General features: G+C 37.0%; 2 protein-coding genes across 2 annotated transcripts; both read left to right on the forward strand.

Annotated features, from left to right (window-relative positions):
- Positions 1 to 1,209: 1,209 nt before the first annotated feature.
- Positions 1,210 to 13,543, forward strand: wdr31 (WD repeat domain 31). Its single transcript, XM_084414565.1, has 10 exons — positions 1,210 to 1,423; positions 1,960 to 2,091; positions 2,180 to 2,303; positions 3,816 to 3,890; positions 4,882 to 5,026; positions 5,110 to 5,210; positions 6,130 to 6,197; positions 8,534 to 8,675; positions 8,759 to 8,921; positions 10,428 to 13,543. The coding sequence occupies exons 2-10, from the start codon at positions 2,045 to 2,047 to the stop codon at positions 10,586 to 10,588; spliced, it is 1,026 nt and encodes a 341-aa protein (XP_084270691.1). The 5' UTR covers positions 1,210 to 1,423; positions 1,960 to 2,044; the 3' UTR covers positions 10,589 to 13,543.
- Positions 13,544 to 15,496: 1,953 nt separating this feature from the next.
- LOC311293772 (RING finger protein 225) lies at positions 15,497 to 19,515 on the forward strand (the record flags this gene model as incomplete). The annotated part of the gene is made up of 2 exons (XM_084414258.1): positions 15,497 to 15,710; positions 18,887 to 19,515. Exon 2 carries the CDS (start codon positions 18,943 to 18,945, stop codon positions 19,513 to 19,515), a length of 573 nt encoding a protein of 190 aa, XP_084270384.1. The 5' UTR covers positions 15,497 to 15,710; positions 18,887 to 18,942.
- Positions 19,516 to 19,718: the final 203 nt, after the last annotated feature.

Below are 19,718 nucleotides of genomic sequence, written 5' to 3' on the forward strand. Positions count from 1 at the left end.
CCTTTCATCTATCTATTGAAGGATCTGATTGGTGTGTGATCAATTTTGACTCCACCTGGGTAATTGTGTGCTAACTGAGCTGAAGCTGTGCTGACTTTAGTGAATGATATTGAATGCTAGTGTTTTCTAAATGACAACATGGTGTAGGCAATGAGAAATGAAGGGATTTGTCTGTAGAGTTTTGCAGTGACAGTTCAACAAATCTGATTTATGTGTGAAAACAGGGGAATAGTGTTTATAGTTTAGGGAAATGGGTGTGCATTTTGATAAATGGCGTTATGGTTTTGAAATTTTTGTTCAAAAGCCTGGTAATAGTGTTTAAGCAATCAAGAAAAACTGTAATCTCAAAACAAATTGCATATTTTTCCGTCATTGTCTTTTGACGAACGAAAACATGTTCTATCATAGTAGCTCAAAATTGATCAGAAATTACTACTCTGCTTTGCTCTTTGCAATTTTTTTTTTTTGTTCTTCCTCCTCCTTGTACCCCTATTTTTACAGTACTGTACCCTGCATCTCACAAACTTATCCTTTGTCTCTGTGATACTGTAATTCTTGTTCTTTGTTGATATGAACCTGCAACCAGTCAAATTGAGCAGTCAGTACTGTTAACAAATGGAAAGCACAATGTTCAGGGCCATACAATTTGTTCATTGTAGAGCATACAGCCTACAATGCACTGTACTACAGTATACAATACTAACAGGGACAAAATCCAAAGGAGAAAACATGTGATCAATGTGCTTCTTCTTGTCTTTAGGCTGGGTCAGGCCAGGCCAGAGCACTTCGTCCACATCACAAGCAATATTGTCCCTCCTCCTTTGTTACCCTCCTCCCCCTCTTCCTCTTTCTTTGGTAACAGCCCTATTGTGTCTTATTATTATAATTAAATTTTATTAAGTGTATAAAATTGACACAAAAGATGATGCATGCATATAATTAGGTTTAAAAATACATTTATAAAAGTAAAAATGCCAATGAAGGTAAAAATCTACAAATTGTAACTGTTTCCCGTGTTGAAAAATGTAATATAATAATAACAATTTGGAATAATATAATGTAATTTTTTTTAGTTTCGTTTTCTGTTTATTTTATTGCTTGTTTTGTTGTATATAAATGAATAGTAGTAATTCTTTTATCCAGACAGTCCATGTGACCTGAAGCCCCGTCCCCTGTGTGCTCACGTGATCTCGTGCGCCTGGTAACAGCGAAAGCGTCGCTCACGCTATGGAGATAGAGAAGCTGAAGTCGAGGAGCCGCGGAAGATTTACTGCCGAAACGGATCACGATGCGCGATAAATCCTTCGTTCACGTAATTTCAAATATCTCCGACATCACACACACACACGCACATGCGAGGCATTCACAATAACACCGGCACACTGATTGGGAAACCCGGATAATCGTCTTACGGCACGGGACGGTAAGTTTAGTTTTGTCCTCGCGAACTTCACTGAATTTAAATTGCGTCTTCGTGTGTCTAATGTAGTTTAATAGTAGATGCATGGGTTAAAAGGCAGCGATGTTGCATGTATGTCATGCAGTGCTTGCTGGTTTGCCTTCAAATGAGCAATGCATTGTGCACTGGCACCGATATAATATAGATATATACCTATATGTAAATATTTGCATATTGCTGTTTAATTTCATATGAAGGTTTATTGCAGAAGATGTCTACTGGGGATATTGGTTTGTCCAAATATTGCCATATTGCATCTTTCTTGTTACCTAATGCGATGAGGAACTAATGCACTTAATAGGATTCAGGTCGCCCTCCCTGTCTTCCTGTAGCTCTCACATGCAAGCTGTGCCCATACATAACTGAGTCCAATACATAACTGATTACCAGCTTATGCTAGAGACAACATCAGCATCTGTTCTTGGCAGCTAATAGCTCCCTTGTGAGGTTGCCAGGGACTGATGTCTTCATCAACATGTAAAAAACTGCAATTCTCTCAGATCCCCAAAGAGTCTGTAGATGGCTTGCGACGTGGGGAGATGAGAGAGTCCTCCTGATATCAGGCGATCGGACACCCATACAAACATGGGGAAACTACAGAGCAAGTTCCGGCGGCGCTCAGACCTTTACAAGTGAGATATGATGAGCTATAATGATTTGACAGATGCTTGTGATGAGTTTGTGGTCATTGAGGCTCTGTTGTTGTTATCACCTTGACAGGGTCAAAGAGGGGGAGACTGCACTTGTCCCACAGGTAGTGCAGTATGAACCCGCTCACACAGATGCCATCAACTGTGTCGTCAGCCTGACCTCTGACCTCTGCGCGTCAGGGGGTCATGACCAGGTGAGCTGGAGAAGCATTGAATAGGAGGGAGGGTTTGAGATTAACGAGTGTAGCGGTGTTGGATGTCAAAGGTGAAGTTATTGCTTCATATCCCGTTGGAAATGCAAAAACAATTGACCTTTCACTGCTTTGCCATGTTGGTTTTACTGTTGCTGACTGATAATAAAGCAGTTACAACTGAATGAAATTCATTTCAAAGCATTTTATCTTTTAGTGTTATAAAACTGCGGCAAAGTGAACCATTAGTGTAATTAAAATTAATATATAAAAAAAAACTTGTATTTGTACAAAGTATTTGTTAGCTGAAATAAAATATTAGATGACAATTTAAAACAAACTAGGTTGAATTACTTAAAACTGAAATAAAAATTATAATAGAAGAGAATAATATAAATATTTACAAAAGTGCATAGTGAAATCACTAAACCTTACACTGAAAATGAATGAAATAATAATAATGTATGATTAATAATAAAATAACACTGGTGTAAATGAACTAACCCTTACTAATGTACTGTAAACTCTTTAGTTACTATCAAAACATAAATTAAATGACGTAAAAAAATGTAAGTTCTCAATGTATGTTTGTAAAGCATCATTAGTGGTGCTTTATTGCTCATAGTAACTTGAACAAACCTTTAAATCTTGATAATTACAGCTCTGTGGAATACGTGATTCTGATTGGTCAAAGGCAGCATGCATGGTCTGTGGTCAGATGTATTTGTATATTGACATTGTGACTGTCATCATAACTATTTTTGACTGTTGTTCCTGACGTTTAAGTTTCCTACACTGTGCTATAGCTTCATGTCTCCCATGACTCCACATTCTTTGTTCTCACATAATAAAAGAATGTGTCAAATCAATCTTTCATTGAAATACACTACTAATAAAAAAGGGTGGGTTCAGTAAGATTTTTTTTTTTGAACACATTAAATTGATCAAAAGTGACAGTAAAGGCATTTATAATGTTACAATAGATTTCTGTTTTTAAAATGCTGTTCTTTTGAACTTTCTATTCATCAAAGAATCATAAAAAAATGCTACTGTATCCACACAGAAAAAAAAATTAAGTAGCACAAGTTGCACAACTGTTTTAAACATTGATAATAATCAGAAATGTTGATCGAGGAGCAAATCATCATATTAGAATGATTTCAAAAATTCAGTTTTACATCACAGGAATAAATTACATTTTAAATTATATACAATTTTCAGAAAATACACCTCTTTGGGTTTATACATGATCTGTATCATCCTGTCTTATTACCTAGCAATCACCTGGAACGCCATAGCAACATGCTTAAACCACTCTGAACATCATAGCAACGTCAGAACACATTAAGCTTGTAAAAATGTAGCTACATTTGCAGTTCAGGTTGGTGCCACTAGGAATTACACGCTCCACATTTAAGGCTTTACACAAACTGGCAATAATCGTCATAATATTTTGTTCAAAGTTTGATTGAAATATGCATTTTAATATGATTTGTGTTGTTGTTTTTTGGTCAGGCTGTTGTTGTCTATGACTGGAAGGCTGGAAAACTGTGTAAATCGTTCCCGGGCCATAGCAGAGAGATTACAAAGGTAATAAAACTACAGTAAATCTTTCTAATTAGATTCAGTGAGCAATGTCGGGTCCTGCTTTTGCTTGTTTTGGAACCATTTTCAATGGTGGAATAAGAATAAACAAAACAGATTTTGTTTAAAGGTACACTATGTAACTTTTGGCCCTCTAGCGGTTAAAAAAGAAAACCGCATGCATTTGGCAGAAGAACATTGTTTTGGTTGTGCTTCGGCTCTGCCTGACTGTGCAGATAAACATTACATAAAACATTCAGAGATTTAACCAGTTTAGATGGAAATGATCTCAAGCTGACTAGCTGAAGACATTACTGTAGCTTTACCCGTTAATAGACACGTTACTTCCTTGAGAATAAATTCCAGCACAGTGCTACAACAACCATAATGAAATGAACCTTCACAATAGATAGGCTAATGCTTTACAATAAACTCTGTTAGAGAGCTACATATGGCCATTTATCTGTAAATACATTACCTGTTGAGTAATTAAAATGGCATCTCCGAAAAGCCAAGCCAGTGTTGGTTCTTGTTTTATTACGAGCTCTGTCATGTTCTCTTTTTGCCAGCAGACTCTCCTCTGTTCTGCACTTTTCGGCAACCTTTTTTGTGTGTTGTGAAACTGATGCCACTACCACACCATACACACGTCAAAGTAGGAGTAACTTTTCTTTATTTACAGATATGACGAGACACACATGAGTGACGTATGTACGCAATTTCCCACAAAAACCATCCGACAGGTCTAAAATAAACACTTATAATTGGCTTACCAAAGTGAATAATGGTAAGACAAAAACACATTTTGGAAGAAGGATTGTTGATGTATTGACTCATTATGTTTTATTAAATAATAATGTATGATTAAAATTTTGTTAATTTTGAACAAAAAAAGTTACATAGTGTACCTTTATATATTTTGCACACATAGAGATGAAGCAATGAATAAGTGTGTTTTTTATATATTAACAGTATAAATCTCTCTGTTTTCCTTTAGTTGTGTTGTCTCAAAGGAAGTTCCTTAATCTTCAGTGCGTCCCGGGATAAGATGGTGCTGATGTGGGATTTGGGTCGAGATACAGAACCCATCCAGGAGTTTTGTGGCCATGAACTCGTAGTTAACGGTGTAGCGGTCAGCCCAGGTGAACAAATGCTCAAATGATAACATGCAACGTGCACAAATTAAACACGATCCTGTAATGTGTGTTTTTTTTTTTTCTTGTAGATGGCACAAAGCTATGCACGGGCTCTCGTGATAACTCCATGTGCCTCTGGGACATTGAGTCGGGAGAATGTCTGCAGAGAAACACCATCTCACGCAACCTGGTTAGAAAAGCCAGTCTTCAAAAATTGACTAATATCTATTTTCTAATATTCTTGTGCATGTATTATCAATTAGTTACACTATGGGACTGTTGAATGCTTAATTCTGATTGGTTGACGAACGTTCTAAGGTGTGCATTTATTTGTTAGTAAACGCACAGCTAAAGTAGTTCCAGGCAGGTTTGATCACATAACAGTTCCATATCACTTCGCCAAATGATTTCAGCATTTTAAAAGGTCCTTACAGCCTATAAAAGCAAATTAATCAAAACCCACAAAGACCACTGACCAAGCAAATAAATATAACAAACAATAGGATATAAAAATGAAAAACTATTTCTCATGTTTTTTCCAACAGAATTATGTTTCATTATCTATGGACACGCTCTCTTTCTCACGCTCTCTCCAATACAAATGCTCACATTCAGCACAGACGGAAACATTCACGCACACAAAAACTTGTTGTTAGCGCTGCCCTGCAACTTAATCAGTAAAATAGATCAGCATCTGCAAAACTACATGAGATTTCTCAGTAGCAAGGTAGTAACGTCGCTGTTTTTGAAGCAGTTAAACTTACAGCTTCGCTATTAGTAGAGACGCTGCTGCCGAATACCATTGAGAGACACACAGATGTCTCTCTCCAATAACTGCATTAGTCAGCATATCAATGGCTCAAGCCTCTGTTACTAGCTCTAAAATTACATTTTGGTATTAGCAATGGAGGTTTGGGATGAGATGTGTAAGAAATTAGTCCTGCACACAAGAGCATTTTTAGGACAAAACTCTGACAAATGTCTTGAAATAAAACTTCTGAACAAGTCTTGAGACATGGTAACCACTTCGCGAACGCATTACCACATGTGCATTGTTTGTCTAATAATTGTTAGCCACTGAATATGAATGTGTGTTGCCCTCTGTTCAGGTGACACATGTGTGCTGGGTACCAGGAAGCACATCTATTGTCCAAACCTCAGAAGACAAAACTATCAGGTCAGAAGATCATGATATGTCATATGATCCAATTCAACAGTCATTGTTTGCAGAGATGTGTTTCTCTGGAAATATTTGCTAAAAAATTAACAAGCTGTGTGATTCTTTTATATCATCACAAAATGTAAACTATACAATCACAAAGCTCTAAATATAAAGCTGGACGTATAGTATATCAGTAACACTTTACAAAAAGTTTCCTTTAGTTAACATAAAATTAACTAATAATGAGCAATTCATTTGTTACAGCATTTTTTAATCTTTAGTTAATGTTAATTATTAAAATTGAATTGTTCATTACAAAATACATCTGTTCAATTACAATAAGGTTCCATTAGTTAACTTTAGGTAATGCATTAACTAAAATGTACTAACAATGAGTAATTCATTAGAGACAGTATTTTTAATCTTTGTTAATTAGTAAATTAGTTCATGTCCATTAAATATCAACAGATACGTTTGATTTGACATGAATCGTGTATTAGCAAATGTTGAAATTAACATTAAAAAATAAAATAAATGCTTTAGAATTATTTTCATTATACTCATGTAAAGTGATATATACACTCACCTAAAGGATTATTAGGAACACTTGTTCAATTTCTCATTAATGCAATTATCTAATCAACCAATCACATGGCTAGTTGCTTCAATGCATTTAGGGGTGTGGTCCTGGTCAAGACAATCTCCTGAACTCCAAACTGAATGTCAGAATGGGAAAGAAAGGTGATTTAAGCAATTTTGAGCGTGGCATGGTTGTTGGTGCCAGACGGGCCGGTCTGAGTATTTCACAATCTGCTCAGTTACTGGGATTTTCACACACAACCATTTCTAGGGTTTACAAAGAATGGTGTGAAAAGGGAAAAACATCCAGTATGCGGCAGTCCTGTGGGCGAAAATGCCTTGTTTGATGCTAGAGGTCAGAGGAGAATGGGCCGACTGATTCAAGCTGATAGAAGAGCAACTTTGACTGAAATAACCACTCGTTACAACCGAGGTATGCAGCAAAGCATTTGTGAAGCCACAACACGCACGAACCTTGAGGCGGATGGGCTACAACAGCAGAAGACCCCACCGGGTACCACTCATCTCCACTACAAATAGGAAAAAGAGGCTACAATTTGCACGAGCTCACCAAAATTGGACAGTTGAAGACTGGAAAAATGTTGCCTGGTCTGATGAGTCTCGATTTCTATTGAGACATTCAGATGGTAGAGTCAGAATTTGGCGTAAACAGAATGAGAACATGGATCCATCATGCCTTGTTACCACTGTGCAGGCTGGTGGTGGTGGTGTAATGGTGTGGGGGATGTTTTCTTGGCACACTTTAGGCCCCTTAGTGCCAATTGGGCATCGTTTAAATGCCACGGCCTACCTGAGCATTGTTTCTGACCATGTCCATCCCTTTATGACCACCATGTACCCATCCTCTGATGGCTACTTCCAGCAGGATAATGCACCATGTCACAAAGCTCGAATCATTTCAAATTGGTTTCTTGAACATGACAATGAGTTCACTGTACTAAAATGGCCCCCACAGTCACCAGATCTCAACCCAATAGAGCATCTTTGGGATGTGGTGAAACGGGAGCTTCGTGCCCTGGATGTGCATCCCACAAATCTCCATCAACTGCAAGATGCTATCCTATCAATATGGGCCAACATTTCTAAAGAATGCTTTCAGCACCTTGTTGAATCAATGCCACGTAGAATTAAGGCAGTTCTGAAGGCAAAAGGGGGTCAAACACAATATTAGTATGGTGTTCCTAATAATCCTTTAGGTGAGTGTATTTACTATATAGCAAATCTCAGCTTGATTTCTTGTATCATCGCAAAATGTAAACTGTATTGGGTAACACATTATTTCAATGATCCACTTTAGACATTCTTCTAACTATAAGTAACTTTTTTCAACTACATATCATCTGACTCTCGTTAGAGTATTAGTAGACTGTCTGCTTTAAATCTGCTAACTTTATTTTAATGCTCCCTTAACAGACTATAAATAACTTTGCAACTACATGTCAACTTATCCTTCTAATCCTAACTCTAACCTAACAGTCTGCTTATACTCTAATGAGAGTTAGTTGACATGAAGTCGCAAAGTTACTTATAGTTAGTAGAATGTCTAAAGTGGACCATCGAAATAAAGTGTAACCATATATTGTTGCACAGCTCTAATCTCCTAAAGATTAGATCTCCTAAACGACTGTAATTACAAACATCATGATTTTGATGTAAAGCTTCTTTGAAAAAATGTGTGTGTGAAAATATATGCTATATGACTCAAATTGACTTGAGTTTGTTCGTGTGTTGATGTGTGTTGTCCGTCTCAGGGTGTGGGATAGTCGTACCTGGCATGTGACTAACACGTTTCCAGCAAAGCAGTACATTCAGACACACTGTGACATCAGCTCCAACTGTTACCACCTGCTGTCGTCCAGCAACGGCTTCGGTGGGCAGGGTTGCGAGGCCACGGTGAGTGTGTGTGCGGATACTGCCAGGGAACAGCTGTGCATGTTCTTAAGTTTATCTGTTATTGTGTTTATGCTTGTGTGTAGCTGTGGGACCTCAGACAGCCCGGCTGTAAGGTGGCCGAATACAGAGGACACCTGCAGACCACAGCGTGCTGCGTGTTTGTGCCTCCCCGTCCCGGGTGTCCTGCCCTCGTGGCGTCCTCATCGTATGACAGCTCAGTCAAAATATGGGATCAGAACACTGCAGGTAACACACACACACACACACACACACACACACACACACACATGCTCTATTCTGTTTTTTAAACAAACAAGAGGATTAGCCAGTGGGTTAAGCCAGCTTCCTGTTTTTGGAAGTCAAGTCAAAAAACTGTGTAAGATGTTTAGGTAAATGAAAAAGAAACTGTACGAGGAAACAAACTCAGCTGGGGAAGCCCGTCACCTTTGGCTGGCATATATTTAAATGAATATAAATATTTTAATAAATTCCACAGATTAGTAATCAAAATAAAAATAATGCATTGATGTTCCCTGGTAATTCTATTCTATTTGTATATGTACACGTCATGTACATACAAATTTGTCTTTTTTGGTTTTGTATATATATATATATATACACATTTGTTTATCTAATTCACATATTTCATTATTTTTTATTTTACTATTTGTGTACTGTTATTGTCTCTGTGTACAGGAAGCTTCTTCTGTCACCAAAACAAGCATACTTGGCAATAAAGTTCTTTCTAAGTATAAAGTCTTAGAATAATTAAATTTATTTATATATTTTTAAAGAAATTCACAGTTTTATTCAGAAAGGATGCATTAAATTGATCAAAAGTTACAGTAAAGATATTTAAAATATGTATCTATTTCAAATAAATGCTGTTTTGAACTTTTTGAACTTCAGGTTTTTCATGACTTTAATGAAATGCAAATGGTTCCCTGTTTCCCATATATACTTTTTTTTTAAAACAACACTAGCTATGTTTCCATCTGTAGTTGCGAATGTAACTTATGCATAGAATTGGAATAACATATAAATCGTTTGCGAATAAAGCAGCGTTTCAAAATCATCACTTTCAGGGAAACTGGTGCAAAATATCTGTAATAAAATGTGAGTTGCTGCAATCGGGGAAACCACTGTGGCTCTTTTTTTGCGTCTCACAGAGAGCGCAGACGAAACGCAATAAACGCTGTCGTGTTATCTTGCGTTCGGATGCTTATGTTTGGGAACGCAACCATGTGAGACGCTTCTGGAAGGGGATTAAAAAAATAATTTTGATGACAGACTTTGGCTCAGGCATTTCAGAATGACCAAACCAATGTTAGACATGCTGTGTGATGAAATCGGTCCACTGGTTGGTCCGCTGTTGAGGCAAAATCACACTAGTCTTTTGTTGAGCTTTGAGGGATTTCAGTAAATGTGGTTCCATCATAGTCTATTCTTATAAAATAAAACATTTATCCGCCTCACTTGAGTGCATACGTTTTTTTAATGTACATTTTTAGAGTTTATGCGCATCTTTGCATTGCCATTTTTATTTTTTTATATATATATATATCCCAAATGTGCGCACAAACAGGTGGTTGGTAACATAGCTACTGTCAAAGGCAACAGTTAACACATTACATTTAGTGTATGTCATGCTTTTTTCGGCAACAAATAGCTTTTACTAAAAATGTCTGCTGGAATAATCACAAAAAAATGCCACATGGTTTGATTCTTGTCTCCTCCATACTCTCTCCTCAGCATGTTTGTACACATTAACGCTGGACGGTTCAGGGCCGTTGGTGTCTCTGGCTCCGTGTGACTCCAGCAGTCTCCTGTGTGCCAGTTTTAACACAGGACTGCACCAGCTGCATCTGGATCAGGCAACAGTGCCCAGCCTCGCTGAAGTGGCTCGCTTCTGACTTCCATCTGGACCTCCTGGAAGATAAAACCAACAACTTTAATAACTGGAACTCCTGGAAATCAAAATGTACACTGCGTTGACAAAAGTATGTGGACACCCTATTCTAAACAGCTTGGACATTTCAGCCACATCTGTTACTAACAGGAGCATAAAATCAATCTGCAATCTGCTCGTGTCTAAATGGGAGCAAATCCCTGCATCCATGTTCAAACATTGTCCGCATGTTTTTGGCCATGTAGTGTATGATCACTTGACTGCATGAACCATTAAAGGATATAAAAAAGTAATCAGCTTCCCTAAAGGAAAGAGACTGGGTCGCTGTAAAACACCCTACCGGCAGGGATGATTTACCGTATGGGAATTTTTCTCCATTTCCAAATACAACTATGAGATAAGATAGGTGCTGTTTTGTCTGTTTTGTGTGTGTGTGTGTGTGTGTGTGTGTGTGTGTGTGTGTGTGTGAGTGATTGTGTAAACAAATATAGGCAATGAAATGCCACTCCACTTCTGCTTGGTTGCTGAATATGCTTGAATATGTTATTGGAGTCCTGGGGTGTAAATTACCGGAGTAATTGTACTTCATTATATGCTAAAGTGTTATTTAGAGTTTGGCTTATATCACAATCTCAAACCTCGCAATCTAGGTAGCACAGTTCTATACTTATTAATTACAATAACTGGGTACTAACCCGAAACCTAACCTTAACCCATGTAGTTACCTTATATTACCCAGTACTTTCTTAGGTAAGTACACTATAAGTACACATACTGTGCAACCGTGATCTTATATAGACGCTGGGCCAGACCTTGAGTACAATTTCTCTGTACTTTTACACCCCTGTTGGAGACCTTTTATTTGCACTAGGTAATGGCTCAAAATGGTTCACTGCTAAAGTCATGCAGAAAGTAGCATATAAGGATATAAAATCTCATGCTCTCTCTCTTTCTCATACACACATATTCACAGTTACATATACACAGACTCAGGGTTTGGCATGAGCCAGAAACTGAGCCATTTTTCACAGAGAAGCTACTAGAGTTTACATACACACACATTTAAACATTTCTGTAAACATTCAGCTCTTGTATTTCCTGAAGCCGGTTATGAGATGATGTGACCATTTAGAGAATTAAATACAAAAACGGCAGATCTCAATATTCTTCCAGAGACAAGTGGCCAGACAATGGAGAATGTGAAGTCAATGAAAATCAGTGATTTTTTTTGTTGTTGTTGTTGTTGTTTTTAATATTTTTCCTTTAATATTACTATTATAGTTCTAGAATAAAAATACTATTGCAGCTTCTTCCAGCGAATACTGTCTTGCCAACACCGGCAGTGTTGATTCCATCTGGATTTAAAAATGTCCTTGTTTTGAAGTTTTTTTTTACAAACATGTCAACCAAAGAGTTTTTGTTTTATGTATTCTTTTATTTCTATGCACAGTGGTCCCAGAGTATTTTTACACTTAAATCACACTTAAAACTGCCTGAATGTCATTGCCTTAGATGCAAAATATGTTGCTACACTCTTAAAAATAAAGGTTCTTTATTGGCAAATATGGTTCCATAAAGAACCTTTGGCATCCATGAAAATTGCAAAAAAGGTTCAGATTTTCAAACGAAAATATGGTCTGTATATCTTTTATTGTAAAAAAAATTATTCTGTGGTAAAGTAAATACTACAGAAAAAAACAAATGTTATAAGTTAATATGCGTGTATAAGTTAGTTCCGGCAAGATTTTACCCCCCAAAAAAATTCATTCTATATTAGTACACAATTTAAGCTTATATTATATTTTTATATTATAAAACTAAGTGAAACCTACTCAACTTTCTGACATGAATAATAATGTTGCATTTTTCTCTGTTTTCCAGCTGTATTTACACTGTTTTATCGTTGCTTTTGTTAGGCAACTTGCTGTTTTGTGACATCTGAAGTAAATTTTCCACTCAATCATATATTCATACTCAAAAATTATCCAACGAATGTTACCGTTATTGTGTTGTGTAGCCTACTAAGTAAGCATTGCGATCTCTGCGTTCGGGTGGGTTCCACATTACTTCTAATATGTAGATATGTTGTCATATCTACTGTATTGTTTACTTTGATGTTCTAAGTAAATAATACACTTCAAAAGCATGTCTTAATTCAGTGTGATAATGCTTGAATAAAATGTACTAAACTTCAACAAAGTAGAAATTACTCAATTAAAACAAAATGTAACTGGCCAAGTTAAAGTAACTTATTTTCTTTGTTGATTTTACTTAACTTAGTTAAGTACAGTAGATTTTTCTTAATTCCATAATGTGAAATTTACTTAAAAGATACCCGTGCAAAATCTTAAATGAAGTAAATTTTACTCATTGTTTTCTCAGTGCTAAAAGGTTCTTTGAGGAACCCAGAATGGTTCTTCTGTGGCATTGCTGTGAAAACCCTTTATTTTTAAGAGTAGAGCTTTTCTCAAAACAAACTGCATTTCTGAGGCTTTTTTTAGCTGGTATTTTATTTATGTAGTGTAAAATAACAGGTTGTAGCTCATCACATTATCGTTTGTTGTCTAATGAAATTTCAAGACATTCATGCATTTTAAAGTGTCCAAATACTTTTTTCAACCACTATATAACATTAGCAGTATACCGATGAGCAAACAGCGGAAAGGACTGTCCATACTGTGTCATGTTGTTTTAATGATACAGAAGGATGTGGATGTGAAGGTTACACTGATGTGTTTATTTGACTATTATGTAAATTCTGTGGTGTCGAGATATCAATTTGAAGGAAATGTTAATGTATTTGCACGTTATGTGATAAATTATTTCAGCTCAATGAGAAGAGTCCTTTTTTTGGCTCTTTGTTTGCATACAGACACAACAGGACATGGAATATGTGTAGCTTGATCTTTGCTGTTGATAAAATATGTAATACGAAAATTTTTACATTTACAAAACCATATCAAAAGATAGTAGCCTACCATGATATATTAACAGCTCTTATTACATGGCTTGGTTGAATTCCAATGTAGAATGCGGCCGGTCTGTTATGTAAGGGTTAATGCCCGACGAGGTGTCCATTGTCAGGTATTAATGGACGACGGCGAGGCGTGCGCGTCGGACGGTTGCCTCCGCCGAAGTCCATTAATACCTGACAACACCTCGAAGGGCATTAACCCGCTTATGCCATTGTCACTTGCTATTAAATAACACTTTTAAAAAACATTAGTTTATATTTTAATTAGTTTTACAATCGAAATCTAAAGTTTTTACAAACAATAACTTGGTTTCCCTGGCTACGCCTGTTTATTTACTAGGTGTCCTCTATCACTTTTTAATGGACACCCTGCAGCCAATCAGAATCGAGTATTCACCCAGACCATGGTATAATTCTTGATAACAGACCGCTGCAAAGTATAACACACCATTGCCACGAAAAACAGAGCATTGCTATGGACGCAGGATTCTAACCGTAGAGGCGGAACGGACTATTTTCTTTGGCGGAAGCAATAAAATCGTTTTTAAATCAATAAACTCCTTTTTAAATCAATATTTTGTGTCAAATTATTGATTTATTTGGTAGGTAGCCATGTAATAAGCGGGATAATGTAGAGCGAGGCGGTTGTTATAGCGAATACAACCCCTTCAGGCTGATTCAAGACCCGGGTTTTATTCGCTATAACAACCGCCTCGCTCTACATGATCCCTTACATAATATATTTTATTTGATCATAATTAGTCGGTTATATACAACCCCAAATCCAGAAAAGTTGGGGCATTTGGTAAAATGCAATAAAATGTAAGAACATGTGATTTGTTCATTTTCTTTCAACTTAATTTAACTGACAACATTACAAAGAAAAGATTTCAAATGGTTTCACTAAGCAACTTAATTGTGTTTTGTAAAAGTAAATTAATTTTGATTTTGATGGCTGCTTCACACTCCAAAGAGGTTCGGACAGAGGCAAAATAAAAGTGAAAAGCTTATAGAATATCCAAGTTAAACTCTTTTGAAACTGTCCACAATAAGTAGGTGAATTGGTAATAGGGGAGGGTATTGTGATTGAGAGTAAAGGAGGTACTCGCGGCGTACACTGTACTCTATTCATGCTACTGTACTGCCAAAAAAATGATGCACCTGGCTATTTATGTAAATAACATCACAACATTTATTTCCATCAAGAGGTGCATCAGTTTTTGCTCAAGATCTTATATTGACAATGCAAGAGTCCAGCACTCTGTAAAGTCTCCTCCAGCACATCCCAAAGACTTTCAATGAATTTAAGCTCTGGACTCAGAGATTCATGTGTGAAAATGATTCTTCATGCTCCCTCCCACCCATTCTTTCACAATGTGAGCCTGGTGAATATTTACATTGTCATCCTGGAAAATGGCCATGATGTGTTCTCATACATGGTTGTTTTAGTAATGAAAAGCTACACACTCCATCAATTAGTGTTAGAAGAACTGTTTCCAAACATATCACATGCTAGAAACATAATAATCACTGCAATAATAATCCAATCATAAACTCCCTTGCCTATTTAAATCCAAACAGCGACTTTTTCTTTTTTCTTCTTTTTTTTTTATACTTTTATAAACATGTACCAACATGTTATTTTGAAAAACCATTGTCACCAGTCATACTGTCACAGTCCTTTAAAAAAAAAAAAAAAAAGGTTATTTTATAAATATGCTCTTCCGTGAAGTAAAGATGGAAGGCTTTTCTTCACTTCATTCTTCAGATAAGGTATGTATTCTCTAATCCCTCTTTGTTTCTCTGTCTTTCAGGTCATGGTTGTAGAGTTTACTCTGACGGCTGTATTTGACTACAGACTGTGTATTTCCTCCTGCTGCTGCTCCAGTATTCAAATGCTGCCATTCTTTACAGCACAGTGGTAGAGAGAGACTAAAAAAGAGAGCTGAGCGAAAATAAAAAAAAGTGGTAGTGACTCTTGGTGTTTTATTTTTCTATGTAAAACATGTCAGGAGATCTGTGGCAGATGTCCAAAGAGAGAAAGAGAGACACCGACACATCTCATTCTTTCTGAAAGGCAACAAAGACGCAAAGTACAGCCTCGACATCCAGAACAAAACAAAAAAAGAAGAGACGTCTTTACAGAAGATGAGTGAGTAGTTGTGAATCTACATTTCGTGTAATATATTTGTGTATGTGGTTTCACTTTATTTTGATGGTCGCTTCAGCACATTCTGTTGACTATAAGTAATGTAGCACCTACATGTCTACTAACTCTAATTAGAGCGTTAGTATTATTAGTAGGGTTAGGGTTAGAATAAGTTGATTTGTACTTGCAAAGTTACTTATTGTCAGTAGAATGTCTGTTGGAGGACCATCACAATAAAGGGACATTCAGATAGTAAGCAGACAGTCTACTGATACTTTAATGAGAGTCATTTTACATGTAGTTGCAAAGTTACTTCTAGTCAACAGAGTATTCTAAAGGGACCATCAAAATAAAGTGTTGCATTGTATTTTTTATGTCTACTGTCTTTATACCAAGTAGAACTGGTGATATTAACACATAAGAGGGGCTCTAACGTTTTCATTGACTTGACAATAGTCAAGCAAAATATATGGCTCAAAGCCAGTAGTTTATTAATCAACCATTGAAATGCAATGTCTGTGACGATTAAAACTTGTTGACGGTCATGCCGTCAAACTTGTAGACCAACAAGGACGTTTGAGGTTTTTGAAATGTACAAATGTGTTATGCATCTTATGCCTTCAGTCATAACTTTCATGTAAGTTATCTGAAATCAGATATTCAACATTTGATGATTGAAGATGTAGATAATGGAAACTGTCTTACCCCTGGTTTCAAAGATAAGGCTTAAAGGGATACTCCACTTATATTTGGAAAAAGGGTCATTTTACAACTCCCCCAGAGTTAAACAGTTGAGTTTTACCGTTTTCGAATCCATTCAGCCGATCTCCGGGTCTGGCGGTACCACTTTTAGCATAGCTTAGCATAGATCATTGAATCGGACAAGACCATTAGCATCTCTCTCAAAAAAATGACCAAAGAGTTTCGATATTTTTCCTATTTAAAACTTGACTCTGGGGACTATTTTCAGGCACTGCGTCATATCATTACGCCTGCTGGACTCATGGTACGGCAGCAAAGTTTCTTGATTATTACGCAGGAATGAGAGTATAGCTCCTAGCCATATCAGCCTTTTCATTTTCCGTCGGTCTTAGTACACGATGTAACTACAGAAGAGTCAAGTTTTAAATAGGAAAAATATCGAAACTCTTTGGTCATTTTTTTGAGAGAGATCCTAATGGTCCTGTCCGATTCAATGATCTATGCTAAGCTATGCTAAAAGTGGTACCGCCAGACCCGGAGTTCAGCTGAACGGATTCTAAAACGGTAAAACTCAACTGTTTAACTCTGGGGGAGTTGTAAAATGAGCCTGTTTCCAAAAAAAGTGGAGTATCCCTTTAAGCCTAGTCCCAGACTAAAATGCATGTTTGAGCACGAAATGTGTCAGTGCCATTGTTTTGTCTGAAGTACCAAATAACACCAGTAATGTTTTTTTAAGGCCCTTCTTAAATGCCCTAATTGAACTAAGGCCTAATCCTGGATTAATCTAAGCCTTGTCAATGGAACCAGGACTAACTCTATTTGCCAAGTCTATGTGCACACCAAACTAAGGCAATAGATTATCTGCTTTTTATTTGCATTTTACACTATGCAGCAATCCTCTCAAATCTATTAGAAACCGACTGAATTATATATGTCTGTAGAGTAAGAAACAAATTGTAGGTAAACGCTGAAACATTCAGCTACATTTAAATACACCATACAGTATTTGACTATACTGGCATCATAAATGTAAACTATATGATCAGTTGAGGCTAAGTGGACCTCTAATGAAGTAACCCAATCCTTTCTACCTGCATTATGGGTGTCAGTAATGGGACACCCTTCTGCTGCTTTGCATATTTTGAGCTGTTCTTTGATGGAGACCTATAATCATTTCCAAGGCAAATCTGTTATTGAGAACAGGTCAGCGTGGGTAGAACAACAAACAAGTCTGTCAACCAATCGTACTACGTTCTCTGCAAAAGTTGTAGATGGCGGACGAGAACAAATCTGCACCTTGGTCAACCAGTACATGTTATTTCCACTGAAGCTGTTTGAGTATGAAAGCCTTGCTAGCCAGGCCTAAAAAGCCTGATGTGGAATACACTGACATCCAAAACACGTGATGACCATATGCAGGGCTCATAAATCTCAAAAATGTAAATGTGATTATTTTAACATTTACATTTATGCATTTAGCAGATGTTTTTTATCTAAAGCAACTTACAGCAGAGGAACATAAGCAATTCACCACAGATTTTATTTTTATTTTTTATTTTGCAGACACTTTTTCCAAAGCAACTTCCAATAGAAGGACATAAGCAATGTGTCAGAGTCAACAGTATTCATAGTGTACATTGCCTAGTTTTATTTATTTATTTTACATTTATGCATTTGACCGGTGCTTGTATCCAAAGAAAATGTTTGTAGTGTACAATGCCAGGTTTTTTATTTAATAAAAAAAATATATTATTAATTTTTTCTATTTTATTTTATTTATTTTATTTTATTTTATTTTATTTTATTTTATTTTATTTTATTTTATTTTATTTTATTTTATTTTATTTTATTTTATTTTATTTTATTCATTTAGCAGGCGCAGACGCTTTTATCCAAAGCAACTTTCAACAAAAGAAAATAAGTAATAATGTGTCAAAGAGCCAACAATATTCATAGTGTACAATGCCAGCTTTTGTTTTATTTTAATTAATTTTCTTTTACAGACTTTTTTATCCAAAGCATCTTCCAATAGAAGGCCATAAGAAATGAGTCGTCAATATGCATAGTGTACAATGGGAGTCTTATTTATTATTATTTTACATTTATGCATTCGACAGGCGCTTTTATGCAAAGGATATATTCGTTGTGTATATGGCAGGTTTTTTTTTTTTTTTTTTTGCAGGAGCTTTTATCCAAAGCAACTTCAATAGAAGAACATAAGCGATGTGTCAAATAGCAGACAATATGCATAGTGTACAATGCCAGGTTTTTTGTTTTGTTTTTACATTCATGCATTTGCCTGCCGCTTTTATCCAAAGTCACTGACAAAAGAGGAACATAAGCAATTAGTCACAGAGCCAACAATATTCATAGTGTATAATGCCAGGTTTCTTTGTTTTTATTTTATTTTTCCTATGGGTGGTGGTAGAAAATACAAGAAAAATCCATAAAACAAAACTTTTCTTGTTCTTCTCCAGACTTGGACCTTGAAGATGCCCTTTGACTTCCCTCTCTCTCACCTCCCCCCTCTGTCATGGAGCCTGACCCGAACGACCTCCGTGACCCCTACAAACCAGACGCGGATGAGGGCGAGCTGCCCGATCTGGAGTGCGCCATCTGTTTCTGCCAGTTCAACAACATCTTCAACACCCCTAAGGTACTGGAATGCAAGCACACCTTCTGCCTGGAGTGCCTAGCGCGGATGAACGTGAAGTCCGCCCAACCCAACACCATCCAGTGCCCGCTGTGCCGTGCCTACACCCCGTTACCAGACTTGGGTCTTCCCAAGCTTGCGAATGACTCCACGGTGCTGTCCTACCTCCCGTCTGCCATGCAGCACGTCTACAGCATCCGTTTTAATCGCAACAAAGGCAAACTGCAGGTGAAGAGAGTGCCCAGCTCTGCCCCGACTCTAACACACACCATCAACCAGAGTCTGGACGTGGTGAACCCAGCAGGAGAGGAGCGCCCCTCGGCCAGAGAGAGGTCTGTGCTGATCACCATACTGCGCTCGCCACTGTGCAAAGCTTTTCTCATGAGTGCGGTGGCCATTATGATGGTCATTATCATCATTGTGATCATCCTCTTCAAATTTAGTGCAAAATGACGAGCATATTTTTGAATGTTTCCATATGCAAATCAAACTGTCCCTCTCATCATGGAAGTCTACTGCTATATTTGACAGCTGAGAAGGACAGTGGATGTGAAAAAAGTACTGTGAAGCTACCATGGTATTTAGATGGTATAGGCCCTACTACCATGGTACATGTGCAAAACACTATGGCACCTTGTATCTTTTTATTCATGTCC

Source organism: Rutilus rutilus, assembly GCF_951802725.1.
Source record: "Rutilus rutilus genome assembly, chromosome: 7".
NCBI classification, from domain to species: Eukaryota; Metazoa; Chordata; class Actinopteri; order Cypriniformes; family Leuciscidae; genus Rutilus; species Rutilus rutilus.

Bases quoted from the DNA above. Each gene is read 5' to 3' on its own strand.
- wdr31 (XM_084414565.1), top strand. From the start codon at position 2,045: ATGGGGAAACTACAGAGCAAGTTCCGGCGGCGCTCAGACCTTTACAA. The intron at 5,211-6,129 runs GTTAGAAAAGCC...CCCTCTGTTCAG, and splicing joins ACACCATCTCACGCAACCTG to GTGACACATGTGTGCTGGGT. The intron at 8,676-8,758 runs GTGAGTGTGTGT...GCTTGTGTGTAG, and splicing joins GGCAGGGTTGCGAGGCCACG to CTGTGGGACCTCAGACAGCC.